General features: G+C 42.7%; 2 protein-coding genes, 1 non-coding gene and 1 pseudogene across 5 annotated transcripts; 1 reads left to right on the top strand and 3 right to left on the bottom strand.

Annotated features, from left to right (window-relative positions):
* Positions 1-2,008: 2,008 nt before the first annotated feature.
* LOC115206233 (uncharacterized) lies at positions 2,009-8,703 on the bottom strand. Of its 3 annotated transcripts, XM_029772961.1 has the most exons (5): positions 8,606-8,693; positions 6,448-6,580; positions 3,458-4,196; positions 2,940-3,189; positions 2,009-2,699 (listed from the first exon to the last, which is right to left on the bottom strand). In XM_029772961.1, exons 3-5 carry the CDS (start codon positions 4,153-4,155, stop codon positions 2,451-2,453), a joined length of 1,197 nt encoding a protein of 398 aa, XP_029628821.1. In that variant the 5' UTR covers positions 4,156-4,196; positions 6,448-6,580; positions 8,606-8,693; the 3' UTR covers positions 2,009-2,450. The 3 variants fall into 3 exon arrangements, with proteins under 3 accessions (XP_029628821.1, XP_029628823.1, XP_029628822.1); XM_029772963.1 differs by lacking the exon at positions 6,448-6,580 and having other exon boundaries at positions 8,606-8,703; XM_029772962.1 differs by lacking the exon at positions 8,606-8,693 and having other exon boundaries at positions 6,448-6,621.
* Positions 8,704-11,238: 2,535 nt separating this feature from the next.
* On the top strand, positions 11,239-13,273 carry LOC115206235 (dual specificity protein phosphatase 14). The gene is made up of 2 exons (XM_029772964.1): positions 11,239-12,466; positions 12,583-13,273. Exon 2 carries the CDS (start codon positions 12,605-12,607, stop codon positions 13,115-13,117), a length of 513 nt encoding a protein of 170 aa, XP_029628824.1. The 5' UTR covers positions 11,239-12,466; positions 12,583-12,604; the 3' UTR covers positions 13,118-13,273.
* On the bottom strand, positions 13,240-14,913 carry LOC115206236 (DNA-directed RNA polymerase II subunit RPB4-like; annotated as a pseudogene).
* Positions 14,914-18,967: 4,054 nt separating this feature from the next.
* trnag-ucc (transfer RNA glycine (anticodon UCC)) lies at positions 18,968-19,039 on the bottom strand. The gene has a single exon. It is a non-coding gene; the product is annotated as a tRNA-Gly (tRNA).
* Between the last annotated feature and the right edge of the window lie 723 nt (positions 19,040-19,762).

Here is a 19,762-nt window from a genome sequence, read left to right as displayed (position 1 = left end):
AAGCTATTTAAATGGCCTAGTTTAACTAGTACACATTAAGGCCTACTCCTGGCTTAATTTAAGCCCTGTCTGTGAAACCAGCCCATGATTTTTTTTTACCTTTATTTAACTAGGAACAAATTCTTATTTTCAATGACAGCCTAGGAACAGTGGGTTAACTGCCTTGTTCAGGGGCAGAATGACAGATTTGTACCTTGTCAGCTCGGGAATTCAAACTTGCAAACTTTCGGTTACTAGTCCAACGCTCTAACCATTAGGCTACGCTGCCGCCCCAATGATGTCGCTAGCTGATACTTAAAATACCTATCCAGGCATTGTAAGATCCTATCACTGTCTCCAGAACTGTACAATGTCCATCCATTCACAGACAATCATGTCTTCTCTGGAAGGAATGAGGGGCTACAGGAGTGGGAATGGGGGGATGGAGTGAGGGCAGGGGTGAAAGATGCTGAACATAACTTCTTCTTACATGCTAATCTCATTTACCCCCACCTGTCCCTTCATCTCTCCATCCACCCTTACCTTCATCCATCCCTTTATCCCTTCAGGCTCCAGCCACCCTTCCCTTCATCCATCCCTTTATCCCTTCAGGCTCCAGCCACCCTTCCCTTCATCCATCCCTTTATCCCTTCAGGCTCCAGCCACCCTTACCTTCATCCATCCCTTTATCCCTTCAGGCTCCAGCCACCCTTCCCTTCATCCATCCCTTTATCCCTTCAGGCTCCAGCCACCCTTCCCTTCATCCATCCCTTTATCCCTTCAGGCTCCAGCCACCCTTCCCTTCATCCATCCCTTTATCCCTTCAGGCTCCAGCCACCCTTCCCTTCATCCATCCCTTTATCCCTTCAGGCTCCAGCCACCCTTCCCTTCATCCATCCCTTTATCCCTTCAGGCTCCAGCCACCCTTCCCTTCATCCATCCCTTTATCCCTTCAGGCTCCAGCCACCCTTCCCTTCATCCATCCCTTTATCCCTTCAGGCTCCAGCCACCCTTCCCTTCATCCATCCCTTTATCCCTTCAGGCTCCAGCCACCCTTCCCTTCATCCATCCCTTTATCCCTTCAGGCTCCAGCCACCCTTCCCTTCATCCATCCCTTTATCCCTTCAGGCTCCAGCCACCCTTCCCTTCATCCATCCCTTTATCCCTTCAGGCTCCAGTCACCCTTCCCTTCATCCATCCCTTTATCCCTTCAGGCTCCAGCCACCCTTCCCTTCATCCATCCCTTTATCCCTTCAGGCTCCAGCCACCCTTCCCTTCATCCATCCCTTATCCCTTCAGGCTCCAGCCACCCTTCCCTTCATCCATCCCTTTATCCCTTCAGGCTCCAGCCACCCCTCCCTTCATCCATCCCTTTATCCCTTCAGGCTCCCTCCACCCATCTCTTCATTGGTACATCACTGAACCTAAGGGCTTGCATTGGCTCATCTACACTAGTATGTTCAATTCACTACTTAGTGTTGTACTATGTAAGGAATAGGGTGCCATTTGAGACACATGGACAGGTTTCTGAAGACTGCTTTCTCAAAAGAGGCATTTTCATTTGTCATTTAAGATGTAAAAGATTGTCATGCCAGCGACTTTGACTGTCAGTTGTATAATTATACAGTGCCTAGTGGATGCCTGGCACTCTTCCAAACACATTATGTACACAGTGCACATAGCATTAAGAACACCTTCCTAATATTGAGTTGCTGTTGAGCATGAAATCCCAGCAGCGTTGCAGTTCTTGACACAAACCGGTGTACCTGGCGCCTACTGCCATACCCCATTCAAAGGCACTTAAATCTTTTACAGGTGTTCATAATTTTTTGTACACTCTGTATATCAGATGGTAAACTTTTAGTAAGATGTAAATAGTTAGCTTTTCTTAGAGTTGTTTATTATATGTGACACATGCAGTAATAAAGGTCAAGGACTAACTCGTTAGTCTCATTGTTATTCTGTTTACATAATTACATATTCTTTTCACAAGTACCTTGTACACAACATCAGTCACCAGACCAGATAATGTGGTTTGGTCTTGTTTTAATGGAGCAAAGCATCACGATCATTAAGCATGTCATCTTCTAGTGTCCATTTAAGCACCCGATCTGCAGCACAACTACTCTATGTTCCAGTCAGCTGCCACACTACTGATGATCATGTAGGTTGATCTCTGCATGCATGAAATCAGCTCCAGGTATCTAAGATGACTTAAGGCAGGCATGGTTTATTTACATTCAAATATTTGACAGTAAAGTGATAGATTCAAATCTCCAAGCCTACCTGACAAAAGCAGAAGGTTCCTCCACCACTTATCTATGCAGTCTCCATTGCCCTTTACCACTTACCCTACCCAGACCTTCACCACAGACACAACTACAGTTTGTCTCAGGACTTCCATATCTGACATCCTGAACCAGCTAGCCACCCCCTGTGTGTTCAGTGTCCAGACATGCCTGGACTGCTAGCTACTCCTCTGGCCTCATGGCTGGTACGTCCAGTCCGTTGTCTCTGACGTAGGGCAGGACAGCGTTGGTGTAGAACATCTCCAGCTTGACCAGCGTGTCATCCCAGAAGGTAGGGTCAAAGGTCACAGGGATGATGGCTGTTTCCTTCAGGGTGAACACCACTAGGTCAGCCTGGGTTAACCCTGTCACCGCCAGCTGGCACTGGATCTGGGTGTAGTAGGTGTGGTCTGGTTTCAGATGGTACCTCACCTGTAGAGAACAGAAGAAAAGAAGAATTGGGAGGCGCTGCTAGAATACACTAGTAGGTAGATCTTTATAGATTGAAGGTGCTCTTTGGTTAAGGGGTTAACTGGTCACAAGGGGGACCAAGGCAGGGTTCTCTTCATATAATTAAAATGCCTTTATTATGATAGTATGTTCGAACAAAAAAAATCAATCTTGGCATAGCCTAGGTCAGGGCGTACAATGATACAACATGTCCTAACCAACCTGTCCCACACCCTGGTCCTGTATCGTCAGGCAGAAGGCTGGGTCCTCTCTACAGGCCTGGGCTACAGTGTTCAGACGGTGCTTGTAGGGACACTTGACCTCCAGGCAGAGCAGCCGTTGGCCGGTCCTCTGGTCCTCTACAATGCCGTCAGGGCTGCCTGCTAGCCAGGGGCGCTTGGGGTCGATGAATAGGCCACACTCCTGCACCCTCACCGCCCGGCCCAGGGCCTTGCTCTTCAGGCTCTGATATCTGAAAAGAGATGAGATTGTAATTTATTAATCTCTGAGGGGAAATTAGTTTGTCATCCTTACAGCCATAGAAAACCCAGGTGGTTGGTGGACCTTAATTGGGAAGGACGGGCTTTTGGTAATGTCTGGAGTGGAATGGGTGGATTGATAAAATACATCAAACACATGGCTTTATGCCATTCCATTTGCTCCGTTCCAGCCATTATTATGAGCCGCCCTCCCCATTTAAAACAATCGCAGGACATTTATATTAAATACATAAATGATACCTCCGCACGGCCTCGGCCTCCCGCTCAATGCCCCAGTTCATGGCGCGGGTTTTGACGTTGGTGCCACGGCCGGTGATGGAGGCCAGATAGGAAGCAGGCGGGGTCTGGCTCTGGCCAGTGACGAAGCGGCTGTGGGCGAGGCGGTGAGCGATGGACGCTGTAATGCGGTTCTGACGCCAGGCGAACCAGCTGGGGTTCTCCCTCTGGCCCCGGGTTTGGAGCTCCACCGCCTCCACAACACCACCCTCCATCTTCTGACCTAACCCCAGGGGCATGGCTTCAGGCCTGGGGGGAGAGACCACGGAGCTCCCCCCAACCTGGTTGGTCCTGGGGGGAGAGATCAAAGGCTTACCCCTGACCTGGCTGCTCTTGACAGGGCTATGACTATGCTGATGGGCCTCAGGTTTCTTCTCTGTGATGCCAGGATGATATCTGACAGTAGGGATGTTCTTTTTGGCGTAACGTGCATCTGTGGTCTTTGCTCCTGCTCCCGTGGCCTGGCTGGCTGTGGCTCTGGTGGTCCCGGAGGCTGGGGTCTTCACAGTGGCTGACCACCCTGCTGAGTCCCCTGAGCCATCAGAGGGGGTTAGGATGGAACCTTTGTTGATATGAATCTGTGTTGGGGGGATATTTGAGGCAGATGCAACCACTGAGCTGTCATGGTGAGAGCCGTCCTGGCTTGTCTTGGTGGGAGTCATTGTTCGGCGAGTTTCAACAAGTTAGAAGGATTCTGTAAATTCTAAATAAAATAGAGCAGTAAGATACTTTTGCATATAAAAACATGATATGTCCTATTCCTAAAGTTGTGTGTGTGGACCTAAAATCCCCAAAAGTCCCCACAAGGATAGTAAAACAAGGAAAGTTCTCCCTTGTGGGGACATTTCCCACATACCCATGAGGACAAAGGCTATTTTAATCTTAGGGGTTAGGTTTAGGGTTACGATTAGGGTTAGAATTAGGGTTTGGTTAAGTTACAGGTTAGGGTAAAGGTTTAGGGAAAATAGGATTTTGAATGGGAATTCATTTTAGGTCCCTACGTGCTAGCAAGCGTGTTGGTGGTTTACGGTCTGTCTGTAACTAATGATACCCATTTAATCTCTTCTGCTAACTCTCTTTCCCTCCCTCCCTCCGAGTCTGTATGTGGTGATTGAGTAATCCATTTACAACGTAAAGAGCTTGTGAACCTGTACATCACCGAGGCCAAACTTCCTGCCATACCAGGCGGTGTCAGAGGCAGTCCCTAAAAATTGTCAAAGACTCCAGCCACCCTAGTCATAGACTTCTCTCTGCTACCGCATGGCAAGCGGTACCGGAGCGCCAAGTCTAGGTCCAAGAGGCTTCTGAAAGCCATAAGAGTCCCCCCCCCCATGCTGCTGCTACTCTGTTATTATCTATGCATAGCCACTTTAATAACCCTACGTACATGTACATAATTACCTCGACACCGGTGCCCCCGCACATTGGCACATTGACTCTGAACCAGTGCCCCCTGTATATAGCCCTGCTATTGTTATTTACTGCTGCTCCTTAATTATTAGTTTTTCTTACCTCTTACTTTTTTAGGTATTTTCTTAAAACTGAATTGTTGGTTAAGGGCTTGTAAGTAAGCATTTCACTGTAAGGTGTTGTATTCGACACATGTGACTAATACAATTTAATCATCTTTTACAGTGTCCCTCCACTGCCCAATTCACAGATCAGTAAATATCCCATAGCAGGTGGTGTACAGTGGGGGTTAAACTAGGGCTATGTAGTGGGGAATGCATTCCCTGAACTGAACAGTTCTGCAGGTCAGGGATCACATCACCGTCGGCACGTGAGGAGACTACTGGTAGGTTGTTTCCCAACTGGCACAGTACTCCCTTTATAGTGCACTACTTTTGATCAGGGCCTATAGGGCTCTGGCCAAAAGTAGTGCACTATAACATTATAGGGTGCCACTTGGGACACAAAGATTAATTTCTGAGGTTGAGGGGCTGACTCTCGAGTCCTGATGGCTCGGCTCTAAACCGAAACAACCAAACATGCAACAAACCTACTTCTATGCAAGGTAGGTAATGGACATGAGACACTCACCCTATAGCAAGCTGGCCAGACATGAGGTATGCACAGAGGTACAGAGAGAGTCAATCTACATACTGAGTAACTCTGAGTTGAGAGAACATGGAAGTCACAACGGAGGTATTTAAACCCCCTATCGTGTGACTTCAACTGTTCTCAGAATAACAGTGTATTAGGAGGCCAACCCCAACAATTTGAGGCCAACCCCTCAAATTGCACCCTATTCCCAATATAGAGGGCCTTGGTCAAAAGTAGTGCACTACATAGAGAATAGGGTGCCATTTGGAACTAACTTAGACACTGGGAGGATCTGCTCCATCCTGACAGAGAACAAGATTATGGGAGGGGTTTGGGAGAGTCTTTCTTGACATACTCCAAATGTCTTTGTTTGATCATTACGAGCCTCATTGACTTTAGCTTCTGTTCAACTGTCTGTTTGCTGCTCTAATGGTCTTCTGTTTTTGCTTAGCTCTTCCCCGACCACTAAACAGAACTTACTGGATAGTATTTCTGAAGTGTTGGAGAGAAGGGTGAGGGTTCAGAGTCAGACGTACAAACAAACCCTACTAAAAGCATGACCATAATCTAGAATTAAGACAGGGACTAATAGGGAGTAAGGACATTGATGGGTAGCAGGTTGCGAGTATAGTACAGACTAAGTAGTAGTATACTTAGTTAATTTCCTGGGAGTGATCTTTCAGATTTCATCTGAAATGGCACCCTATTCCCTTTATAACGTTGTACTTTTTGACTACAGCCCTTTGTAGGTAATAGGATGCCATTTTGGATGTAACCATACTCGATCCCTTCCCCGGGCAGGCCTGTGTAGTTGTCCAGACCAGGCAGGGGAGCCTGTGAGGCAAAATCATGTGTGGAGTTAGACTAATAATAACTGATTTTTATGGCAACGCACAGCTCCACACACTCACCGAGTAGTACAGAGGCTTAGGCCACATTCACGTCATGGAGGAACGACTTGTCTACGTTGGAGGAACGACTTGGAGCGATCTTGATTATGGAACAGGTTGCAGCTGGTGGGGATCTGTTCTGACTCGAGCACACCTGTCTCCGGCCACACAATCACACAGACAGAGAGAGAGAGAGAGGGAGAGAGAGACAGAGACAGAGAGAGACAGAGAGAGAGAGAGAGACAGAGAGAGAGAGAGAGAGAGAGAGAGTACTGGGGGAGTGGCGGCAGGTCAAGGAGATACAGGATGAGCAGTAGAGGGCATTGCAGGAGCAGATGTGACAGATGGTTCAACTTTGCAATTGATCCGTGGTTCACATGCGTGCCGAACCGTGGGGGGTTATCCGTACGGATCACGGATCAACTACGGTCCATTACACCACTACCAAATATACACTGGAGTTGCTTACCAAGAAGACAGTGAATGTTTCTGAGTGGCCTGAGTTAGTTTTGACTTAACCCTTCTGCTGTGTTCCGGTTGAACTGGACCGATTTACAAGTTCTCTCTTAGTTCATTTAATCTGATTGTCATAAGGTTCCATGACTTTGTCCACACAGGGCATCTGAACACACAAAATACATTTTGATGATGTGCATTACATTTTGGGTGTTTTATTTAACTTTTGTACACCTGTGGTGTTCCCGGTCCGGTCATTAGAAATGAATGGGTGAGACTACAATTAGTGTATAAAATGTAGTTCAGGCCCATACCCATTCATCAGATGGACTTACTTCCTCTCCCAGACCCCCACATGCATGTGTTTGAGCACACACACACACACACACACACACACACACACACACCACTCCCCTTCGTGGCTTTCATGTCAACCCCCACGGGAACCTTTCCCCAATAGAATCTTTCCCCCATGGGAACCACACCTGTCGGCATTCTCACAAACAATCACAACATTGTTTCAATAACAAATATAACTTTTCTTGCAGCTCTGGTATATAAAGCTTTTTTGAGGTCATGCTCACAATTCATTCTGTGGCAGCATAATGATCAAACAATATACTGTATGTAAGGCTCCAATCATATCTTTGATCATGACACTAGTGTGGAGGAAAGTCCTTGTTAAACTTTGACACAAAGTAGTCTGTGATAAATAGCACAATATGTTTCATCTGAGTATTTGTTATAGTCAAAATAATCCATGGATTTTTTTTCTTCTCAAAAACGAGTTGTTTGAGCTCAGGTCAATGAGGCCTATAGGCCATAAATAGCAAATAGAAGTTCAAAACGTGCAATGTTCACAAGAACTTAAGTTGATAAAAAGATCTAACACAACATTAGGTGATAATATATGTATAATTATGGATTTATAATCAGCTATAATGGGGCGGTCATTTGGACCGGGAACACAGAATGAATTACCATGAAACGAACACAACAGGAGGGTTAAATCTACTTGGAAATCTATGGCAAGACCTGAAAATGGTTTAATAGCAATGATCAACAACCAATTTGACAGAGTTTGAATATTTTGGGGGAGAATAATGGCCAAATGTTGCACAATCCAGGTGTGGAAAGCTCATAGATTTACCCAGAAAGATTTAGCTGTAATCTCTGCCAAAGGTGCTTCTACAAAGTATCGACTCACAGGTATGATATTTCTCTATTTAATTTTCAATACAAAAATATATTTAATCAATTCTGAATTCAAGCTGTAACACAACTAAATGTGGAATAAGTCAAAGGGTATGAATACTTTCTGAAGGAACTGTAGAACCCTCTGTGGAAAGGGTTTTACATAGAACCCAAGAGTTCTACCTGGAACAAAAAAGTTTATTCAAAGGGTTCTCCTATGGGGACAGCCGAATAACCTTTAGGTTCTAGATAGTACCCTTTTTCTAAAAGCATGAGTCGAGGAACAGAAACTATACACACTTTACATTCTGTTCCTTTTTCGACAGCCAGGTGAGCTAAATGGTCTTGATTTATCTGGAGTGGTGTGATAGAATAATCCCAGCTAACTGTGTGTTTAAAAGGTGTGTTTGGCAGTTTCAAACTAATAGTTTTAGATAGGTCTGCTGTATTCTGTCATCATTGCCCTACTCTACTTTTCTACTAAATTACTGGGCAGAATAGTATTCCACAAAATAAAATTGTTGCTTACCCGATGAAGTTCTGTCTAGTCGAGAGTTGTGTATGAAAGTAAAACTGGTTCAAAAGCGGAATTTAAGCTCTACTGCATGAGTCACTATCTCATGACCAACACGTCAGATTCATTCTATTGGCTTGCTGCTGCTCTGTGAGCGAGAGAGAGAGCGAGAGAGCGAGAGAGAGAGAGAGAGAGAGAGAGAGTGTGTGTGTGTATCGGGCATGTCCTGAACATGTCTAGTGTCAGAGTCGCGTTAAAAACAACTCAGAAATTTCAGAGCTCCGACTGGGAAAAATCTTTTGAATTGTCTTTCAAATCGGAATTCAAAGTCGGAAACTCGGGCATCTTTCTAGAGCTCCGACTTTCCGAAGTAATGATTTGACCTCGTTTTTTCCCCCGAGTTCCTAGCTTTCTTGAAAGCACCAAGTGAGACAAAATACATAGTCCTATGTAAATCTGTATTAGGCTATACATCTTTATTACACAATAATAACCATATTACTGCATCTCTTAACCATCTTATGAATAACAGGATAAAGAAAACTATTAATGTTCCTGAATAAATAATTTTAAAAATAAGTTTTTCAGTGCTGCCAACTTTTGAAGAAAGCTTGGATTGAGATTTGCTGTGTGAATTTCATTGCCCCTTGGCACAATCCCTAGACGGAGGGTCCTCCCCAAGGAAGATTTTACTCTTTTAAAGCCAATTTCCTGCAAATCTATGTATTTCGAGGCCTATGACCATAGTGTACTATTTGATGTATTCAGGATGCTTTGAACATTAAATGAGCACTCAAAATTATGCTAATATTTTTTTCACATATTTTTTAGGTGTTTGACACATTATTCAGACTGTAATGAAATGAGACAGGCAGATGCTAGAAACAGTGGGAAGGTCGGAAGCAGGGAATTATCCCTTTTCTCAGGTGGAAAGTATGTATGCGACACATACCTGGGAGTGTTACCACTACACCAAGGCTCTGTACAGGAACTGTAAATATTAATGGTGGATGGCAGTAGGTAACCAAATCATAGATTGCAGTCTGCTTGTCCATAGACTGCTTTCAAGGTAAGGACACAAACATGTTATACTTTGTCATTGGGTAAACTCTCTTTAAAATAGGAGTGGAAGAAAATCCTGCTTGCTCTCCAGGAGGGTTGGCCACCCCAGATCTATGTATCCCAAGTGCTGGGTGTTTGAAAATGTTCTTGCTATAACAATTAATTTCTCAAGATCACACAATCTTCAAGAAAAGTCTAATGAATATCAATATTCAGGTGGTTTATGTCTACTAGTTGAAGATCCTTGCCATCATCTTACTCTACATAGACAAAATAGTTATGAGTCCTACCATCTCTGTCTAGTATGTGCACAATACTAAAATATCAACAATTATATTGATACCTGGAGCATTTAATATCCCATGCTTATTTGTATGATTTATTCAAAACTGTCCATAAATGGCTGCAAAAATGCATAGCCTCATATAATTAATTTTCAAAGACATGAGTAGGCATCAGATTTCAAATATGAGATTACTCTGGCAAAATTGGGAAGAAGTGGAATACTAAAATAATTGTGGGGAATAACAGTAGGGTTCTTCCTGAGAATCACAGTAATTACTCTATATTTTATCCCATTACGAATTAGAATTGTTCCACTGATCAGATTAAATAAAGTAAATAGCTAATCAAATCTACTGAATCAAATATTACATAAATGTGCCCCTACACTCTACCCAAATTGTTTTATATGTATTGTACCCCATCTAGAATCAAATGTACACTTTTGTACATTTGAAGGGAAATAGGTATGTCTGCTGCCTTTTCATTGTCACAGCATAAATGCCAATCACCAAACGAGGGGACTAATGATGGTGTGGATTACATCGATTTTAGTACATGCTGTAAAAAGGCTGCATTCTGCAATATGGACGGGAGTAACCGCAACCTAATTGTGTTGACAACATTGTACATAAAACAACGCTACAGTACTGCTCTTTTTACAGTTTTATAAACTCCGTGAAGAACGAGCTCTCCATTCAGCTCCACTCTAATCCTGAGGGGCGTTTCTTTAAAACGCGCATCCGAGCCCCTTGATCCTTTACTTAAACAAGAACAATCATGCTTAAACCTGCCGCGGTTCACAGTGCTGTGGCAACACAATGATAGAGATTCCTGATCGTGATGTTAAATTGCAGGCGCAGATGCTCCGATTTCAAACGACTTGGAGCACAGTTGGAACGTTAACGCGCGGACTACACACAGACTAATAAATGCAGTATTTTTAAATGCGTGAGATATAAAAGGTGTGCCGTGAGAGCGCGAAAAGAGGGTCAAATGCGTGTCTCACCGCCAATGCTTGGGAGTTGGCAGCTCTGGTTTTTTAAGGTTGCGTTCCAAACACGTAAGACACACCCTCCTCCACTTACCCCCCACCCTTGGGGGAATCCCAGCGGCCATCTCAGCCCTCGTTTGTGATCGAGTGTAAAATTCTGTTCACTCTGGGGTCTGAAAGCCCCATAATTCAATTTGCAATGATTGTACATTGGCTAAGAAAAGTCAGACAAAACTTAAAACCAAAATCAATATGGAGACAAGTCAACATACAAGTGTAAGTAAAAACAAATGTAAATAAGTTAGAAATTGTGCTACTACCAGTAGTTCCATGATGACTAATAACAGGCAAGGGCGGTCCATTTAATTTCATTAATTCCACCCTTGCTCTGCAAGTGTCAACTCATGATATGTCATCAGTGTCCACTTAATTTGAGGGGAGAGGGTGTCTTTTACATGTTTGGAATGCAGCCCAAGAAACAATCAAAATGGGTCTGTGTTCAGTATGTTTTTATGTTCTGGAACGTTCAATTGAACAGAAACGGTGCTGTACTGAACCACCAGTTGAAAAACAGGGAGGGGTTGTGGGCATATATACAGTCATTGGGCGCCATCCATTTTGTCAAGTCGATGGTCACCGGCGGCATTCCAAACACCCTGAGGGGAGAGGCACACCCTCTCCCCTCAAATTAAGTGGATACTTCTGATGACGTTTGACAAGTTTACACTTGCAGGGCGAGGGAGGAATTAATTTTAAATGGACCGCCCTTGCCCGGAAATTCATCCCACAACGATTGTGTTTTCAGCTACCGGTAGCTGGGTGGGTGCTTTATATGCGCTACAGTCAATTATGATTGCATGTCTACTTATATTAACTATTTAATTATTAATATACTCCTGTATGATAGCTAGCAAATTAATTAGCTAACTAACGTTAGCCTGCCTAGCTGGAACTTCTGAAGAATAAAAATGTTTTATTTTTATAATTTCCATAAGCTAACCAAACAAAAACATCATTGCTTTTACAGACGTGTCTTTGCATTAGTAGCACAATTTCTAACTTATTTACATTGGATTTTACTTACACTTGTATGTTGACTCCATACTGACGTTGCGGTTTTACATTTTGGTGGACTTTTGTTAGCGGATGTACAATCATCGCAAATTTAATTATGGGGCGTCTCGGGCCCCAATGTGAACATAATTGTACACTCGCAAACTCCATTAAAAACGAGGGCTGAGGGGCATATGTTGCAAACTTCCCTGCTTGGCTAATCATTTGGACCGACGACAAATACGTCATTCATTGCTTCAAGCCATACCTCGCCACACGGGAGCAAACGTACATCAAAGTCTGCTCAAGAACGTAGAAGAACATTTTGGGATAACGAGTCGTTCAGTATAAACCGTTCCGCAACGTAGCAAACGTTCAAGCGAATTGAATGCACCTCTATGACAATTCAGTCACGTGACGGAACGTGGATCATTACGTCAAATCTATGCGACAGGCCACCGTAAAACAGAAAATAAATATACACAGTAAGTTTAAGGTTAATCGATATTGGCCTCTAAGGCAAATCGCAATTAAGTAAAGATATTCATGTTTGTGCTGCCTGTGCATCTTTTTACAATTTAATCGTGTTTCTCTGTTGTAGTGAGACAGCCGGGCAGCTGTCAATGTCATTCTCCCAGATCACCCAGTCTTTGTATCTGGGTGGTGTGGACACAGTCTTCAAGCCCACCGGTCTCTACAGTAGGAACATAACTCTGATAGTCAACGCCACAGCAGAGCACCCCTGTCCTCAGTATGAGAGGGTGGAGTGTTTCCAGGTACCCGTACTGGACCAGCCTCACGCCCCCCTGGCCTGCTACTTCGATGCTGTTGCAGAACGTATCCATAACAACCACTCAGGTAGTACGCTGGTCCACTGCACTGCAGGCCGGAGCCGTTCTCCTACCCTGATCATGGCTTACCTGATGAGGTATGAGGGGGTATCACTGCGCCAGGCCCATGAGTGGGTCCTGAAGTACAGACCTCATATCCGACCCAATGCTGGTTTCTGGAGGCAGCTGATGGAGTATGAGAGGAGGCTCTATGGGAAGAATACTGTGAGGATGGCTGCTACCTCCTGTGGTGTGCTGCCTGAGGCTCTGGATGGACAGGAGGCTATTTACTGTGTGAATGGCTGATGGTATGTGTCCCAAATGGCACCCTATTCCTTATGTAGTGCACTACTTTTGACAAGGGCCTAAACTGAAAAGTGCTATTTGGGATTTGTCAGATGTATATGAGAAAATAAAACCAACTGTTATAAAAATAAAAAATAAATGTTTATTTATAAAGTATTTACATTTAGTAATGTATGTATTTATCCTAGCTTGGTATGGTCTTCTAAATGGAGCTGTATCATCTCTGCAATGAATGTACGGATCTGCGGTGCCTGACGCACCCCTCGGCTGTCGATACACCCCCCAAGTCCAATTTGGAGGTACCCATCCTGGGAAGAACTGTCAGAGTCCGATTGCATCCCAAACTGCACCCTATTCACTATATAGGGTGTCATTTAGGATGCACAGTGTCCTTCTGGGTGGGTAGCAGAGCCCAGTATTTTCTGGCATAACGATGGGTTTAGGTTAGAACAGGCCAGAGGAGGAACTGTCTTCAGTACTGGAAACTTCTCTTGGTCTGGATGTCATCAAGGATCTGCTGCAGCTCCTCATCCTCAAACCGCCCCTCCAGACTTTAGACAGAACAAACAGGCTTCAGTACACAACAGCACAACTATTGTCACTACATTTATACCAAACATTTACACCTGATTTCATGGTCAAGAGCCGACTGCTACCCAAATAGATACAAGATTTAGAGTCTGGGTTAGAGGACTGAGTATGGTGATATGTGAGGAGGCAGTAACAGCAGGTCCTACCTAGGGATGAGGGCTTTGGCCTCCGCTGCTTCTGGACACAGGTTGGCCAAACTGGCCAGCTCAAATTTATGCAGCTTCTTCTGTAAGAGCAAGCTATAGGATACAGGGCAATAATTTCAGTCATCACGAAAAGTTACCACCATATAAATATATATTGTATTTTATACGGTATTGACGTTGGTTTTTGGTTGTGATAGTGACAACAGCTACACTGACCTGCGGACACTGGCTATAGTTTCTGTGTTTTAGAACCGGCTGAAAAGTGCAGTATAATTCAGAGTTTTCATGAAGACCTCCGATAGCTCTTGTTCGTCCTCTGCACTCTCGTTCTGCTGCTTGCGATGCTCCAGAAGCATGTGTACCTCGGAGTTTAGAAGTGTCTCCGCGTTCTCGAACTCTATGCAGAACACAGGTGTGTTTTAATGTGGGATATAGTTAGCTAGCTAAATACCTTCAGTGAATCGTAATATTCAGTCTAGTTATCATAAATAAGCGGGATACGAACCTTTGGGGAAAAGTAACTGAGAAGCGTCCTCCTCAATATCTCCGACAGTTGTTGTTGAACCGCCTCCGGACGCCATGCTGCTTGTCACAATGAATGAATTAACCTTCCTAACTAACGTTACAGTAAAATAAAAAGCCACAAAGCTGATATCCAGTTGCTTGCGCTGAACCAAATGGTGCCTATATCGGCGCCTAATAATTGGTTTGGCATTATAAAAACATTAGCAAGGCGAAACTCCAAATTATTCAAGGAAGGAATCTGCTACCTAACAAAAAACTAAAATCAGCGTCTCATAGCAACACAAAAAAGTACTTCCGGGTCACGGTATTTCCAATTTTAAAAGTCTTCCATGTAATAGTAGAAACGTGTCAATAACCAGTATTTATTCGATATATGAAAAATAATTGTCTAAACGTTAAGCAATAAATGTGGGTTTTAAAACATTTTCCAAGGTCAAATAAATGCCCCCAATGTGAATCCACGTATATGGAATACATATTGAATACGTATATGTTACTCCACTCATTCCGTTGGCCACAATGCAAATCATTGCATTTGGAAAGTATTCAGACCGCTTCCCCTTTTCCACATTTTGTTACGTTACAGCTTTATTCGAAAATTGATTAAATACATGTTTTTCTTCATTCATCTACACACGATACCCCATAATGACAAAGCGAAAAGAGGTTTTTAGATTTTGTGTATAAATGTATAAAATAAAAAAAAACAGAAATACTTAATTTACATAAGTATTCAGACCCTTTGCCATGAGACTCGAAATTGAGCTCAGGTACATCCTGTTCCCTTTGATCATCCTTGAGATGTTACTACAACTTGATTGGAGTCCATCTGTGGTAAATTCAATTGATTGGAAATTATTTGGAAAGGCACACGCCTGTCTATATAAGGTCCCACAGTTGACAGTGCATGTCAGAGCAAAAACCAAGCCATGAGGTTGAAGGAAGTGTCAATTTATATAGTCTTAATTACATTACTTCACTTAGATTTGTGTGTGTTGTGAAATTGTTAGATGTTACTGCACTGTTGGAGCTAAAAGCACAAACATTTATCTACACCCGCAATAACATCTGCTAAACACGTGTATGTGACCAATAACATTTGATTTAGAGCTCCAAGACAGGATTGTGTCAAGGCACCAATCTGGGGAGGGGTACCAAAAAATGTCTTCAGCATTGAAGGTCCCCAAGAACACAGTGGCCTCCAATATTCCTAAATTGAAGAAGTTTGGAATCACCAAGACTCTTCCTAGAGCTAGCCGCCCGGCCAAACGGGGGAGAAGGGCCTTGGTCAGGGAGGTGACCAAGAACCCAATGGTCACTCTGACAGAGCTCCAGAGTTCTTCTGTGGAGATGGGAGAACCTTCCAAAAGGATAACCATCTCATCATCAGATCCTTGATGAAAACCTGCTCCAGAGCGCTCAGGACCTCAGACTGGGGGCGAAGGTTGACCTTCCAACAGGACAAAGACCCTAAGCACACAGCCAAGACAATGCAGGAGTGGCTTTGGGACAAGTTTCTGAATGTCCTTGAGTGGCCCAGCCAGAGCCTGGACATGAACCCGATCGAACATCTCTGGAGAGACCTGAAAATAGATGTGTAGCGACGCTCCCCATCCAACCTGACAGAGTATGAGAGGATCTGCAGAGAATAATTGGAGAAACTCCCCAAATACAGGTGTGCCAAACTTTTAGCTTCATATCCAAGAAGACTCAAAGGTGCTTCAACAAAGTACTGAGTAAAGGGTCTGAATACTTATGTAAATTGAATAATTCCATTTTATTTTGAATAAATGTGCAAAGACTCCTCAACCTGTTTTGGCTTTGTCATGATGGGATATTTTGTGTAGATTTAGGGGGGACAACTATTTAAAATAAGGCTGTAATGTAACAAAATGTGGAAAAAGTCAAGGATTCTGAATACTTTCTGAAAGCACTGTATATGGAATACATATTGGCTTATAAAGCAAAAACTATTCTGGATGCCACAGTAAAAGTATTGTAGAGAATACTCAGTAGGGTCTTTAGAATGTTAATATGGTGTCATTTCATGGGGTTCTGAATAATAGTGTTGCTTGCCTTTAGGGATTTATATTTTCCTGAAAATCTACTAAATTTCAATACCGGGAATAACTTATATTTATACAGAGAATCCTGGAAAATACCGCAAACATCCTAAGTGCCCATTTAAAGCGTGTAAAACCAAGATATGGTCACTATGCCAGGGTAATCCCAAAATAAGATTGTCACTACGCCACATTTCCGGCTTGGCTGTGCCACTATGTAAATATTTCACAGTAAGTGAAACTGATATTAAGATACCTTGATATTCAACAATTCTCTCTTCATCTCCCTTTATTCATGAGCTGATCTGCTATCTGTATAATCATCAACTCGATTTTGCCAAATAGGAGATTCTGTAATTCGTTGTAGGTTATCTAGAAAGTTTAGCAACTTTGCTAATTTTACTTTGTTTGACTGCAGTTAGAGTTTGTATGATTCGACAAAGCTATAGTTTATTTGGGATGTGCTCTGTGCCTCCTGAGCGCGCTCTGTGTCGAGATAGCCTACTGCTGAAATGCACTAAATTAATTGAGAAACATGATAACTCTCGGAATTTATGAGTGGCTTGTTTCGCAATTCACAACAAAGTCATTGGCGATCAAAGTTAAGCCTACTCTATCATTAGGGCTACTTAACGGGGACCAACTCTGTTTTATCTACTGTCATACCGTTTGTTGATCACACATTCCCTACTGACGCTCTCATATGGTCAGCAATACCAGACAGCGCAAAGAAGCTGGAAAAATGTTATAGCGGTATTTTGACATGCATATAGCAGATTTGCATTGACAATGCAACCTATGGATTATCGAATAAAGTTAGGAATTTTCATGCGAGACAGGAGTAAGGATTTTGGGTTTCATTTGGATTGGGACGATAGGAAAATAGCCTAGGGTCTATAAAAGGCTACGTGAGTCAATAGATAGCAAGGCCGTTTCGCTCATTAAGCGGCATATTGAAGAGGGCGGCATTTTCTGTGCTAAACTGACCAAAACGCACCTCCAACAACAAATAAAAACAAATAATTCTGCACAAAAACCATGACAATTTCTCTCAACCAGTGGCATATGACCTTTTTAGGTGAGCGCTGATGCCGCCCTGTGATAAGCAATGCCCACTTTGTCAAATGCATGGGCGTCAAATATTTCGCTTCTACATTCTCAGCGCGTATCTCTAGGTTGCCGAGCTCCACCAATTACCGTAAAAAAATCGTCTAACATAAATCATGTAGCAGACATAGTATATGGTAGAAAGTGTTCGTGGGCTTTTCTGTAGCCTACAGGTTGGAGATACAATGTAATGAGTGACATGTTTTACATCAAGCAGGTTTCTCCGATTACATAGCCTAACTTTAATGCGCCCAATCAAATAAAACATTTGCTGACATTTGCTGACAACATATCCTAAAAACAGGACAGGTCAATGTAAAATACAAAATATTTGTCATAGTCAGTGGTTTCAAGTTTGTATCCGTAAATTTTTGACGAGCTGATCACAGCGAAAAATAAAATCATTTTGCATTTCCCTCTGTGTAAACACATTTGAAATAGATTCAGGATAACTCCTGATAAAGTTAGGTAGCTGATATTCAGAAGTTTAAATAGCCAAATTGATTAGTCACAGGAATCTGGACTAGCCAATGCAACAGCCTGTTTTACAAACGGTGGGCTTAACACATGGATGGGCATTCATACAATTCCATTACAGGTCGACACTGTAGGCTGCACCCCAGTCATCAAGGGCCGAAGTCTTTTGGACGTGTTTTTTTTGTCCGGTCAGGACCGGCCGTCTTTTTTTGGTGAAGTCCAGATCGGCCTTGATTTCCACGTCCACGTACGTTGGTTTTTGGTTTGGCTCAAGCATAGACGTCATAGACGAAACTTGGGTGAATGATCATCTTTCCATAGAGATCAGGCATTACAAAATAACTCTGATTGGCCCAAATCAGGAGTTATAGTAATTATCTAAAATGTGTTAGTCACACAGTTATCACAGTTATCTAGGGTAGGCTATTATGTTCTATACATTCATTTACTTAATCTCCAACCATTTCTCAATGTGCTCCGCCTTCTAATATTAATGATCTTATATAAAGTAGAAATTCTCTTTATTTAGATTTCCCCCCCATGTAGTTATATATATATATATATATATATATATATATTTTATCATAATGCACTATGCAAAGCTGCAAGAAAGATTGCTTTTGTATCATACGCATAGCGTTTTATCGCGGACATTTATTTTGAAGGCAAAATCCGAAATCCGGATGTCTTAATGTTGCTTCCGAGACGCTAATAAAACAAAGCTTGAAATAGCTTCCGATTTCGACTAGAGACCAAAATCGTCGGGTGTCGCCAGGTGGTTGACGATTACATTACAACGCTAACCATTTTCATTCAGTGCTGCATTGTTGGCACTTTTGTGCCGGTTCATTGTTTGGAGAAAAAAACATGTAGAAAATTGTTTGTATATAGCCAAAATGATTTTCCAAAAATGCAGACTCAGACAGTAGTACAAAACGACTTGCGTTGGCCGGGAATCGAACCCGGGTCAACTGCTTGGAAGGCAGCTATGCTTACCACTATACCACCAACGCTGACATGACTTAGAATAAACATGACTGATTTTAAAGTTACAATTTGTTTTCAGTAATTACCAGATAAAAGTTTACTTTTTTTTATTTGACCATGTACATATCAGACACATAATTAGCTAAATGTTAACAGAAAATTGGCAAACATACTAGAAAATAGGTCACGGTTAAATAATACAGATGTGCTAATGTTGCTTGTTTTAAAGTGTCGTAATCAAATTACATTATTTTGCTAATACAGCTAACGTGAGCTCGTCCCTGCTAAACCAGTTATGAACGTTAGGCTAGCCTGGTTTTGGTTTGCAAGTCAACTTCCAATTGAGGTCGATAGCTTGCAAAGAGAGGGAGAGAGCTTCCATATCTAGCTAGCTAGCTTACATTACCTGAACAAATATTATCTAACAGTTTTTGTTTCTCATTTCTAGTGGTATTACAGTGCATTTGTAAAGTATTCAGACCCCTTGACTTTTGCACATTTTGTTACGTTACAGCCTTATTTTAAAATGGATTACACACAATACCATGAAGCGAAAAAATAACAGAAATACCTTATTTATATAAGTATTCAGACACTTCGCGAGACTCGAAATTGAGCCCAGGTGCATCCTGTTTCCATTGATGATCCATGAGATGTTTCTACAACTTGATTGGAGTCCACCTGTGGTCAATTCAATGGATTGGACATGATTTAGAAAGGCACACACCTGTCTATATAAGGTCCTACAG

Source organism: Salmo trutta, chromosome 13, assembly GCF_901001165.1.
Source record: "Salmo trutta chromosome 13, fSalTru1.1, whole genome shotgun sequence".
NCBI classification, from domain to species: Eukaryota; Metazoa; Chordata; class Actinopteri; order Salmoniformes; family Salmonidae; genus Salmo; species Salmo trutta.
This window is presented reverse-complemented; position numbering and strand designations above follow the sequence as displayed.

Bases quoted from the DNA above. Each gene is read 5' to 3' on its own strand.
- LOC115206233 (XM_029772963.1), bottom strand. From the start codon at position 4,155: ATGACTCCCACCAAGACAAGCCAGGACGGCTCTCACCATGACAGCTCA. The intron at 3,190-3,457 runs GTATCATTTATG...ATCTCTTTTCAG, and splicing joins GAGGCCGAGGCCGTGCGGAG to ATATCAGAGCCTGAAGAGCA. The intron at 2,700-2,939 runs GTTGGTTAGGAC...TGTTCTCTACAG, and splicing joins AGGACCAGGGTGTGGGACAG to GTGAGGTACCATCTGAAACC.
- LOC115206235 (XM_029772964.1), top strand. From the start codon at position 12,605: ATGTCATTCTCCCAGATCACCCAGTCTTTGTATCTGGGTGGTGTGGAC.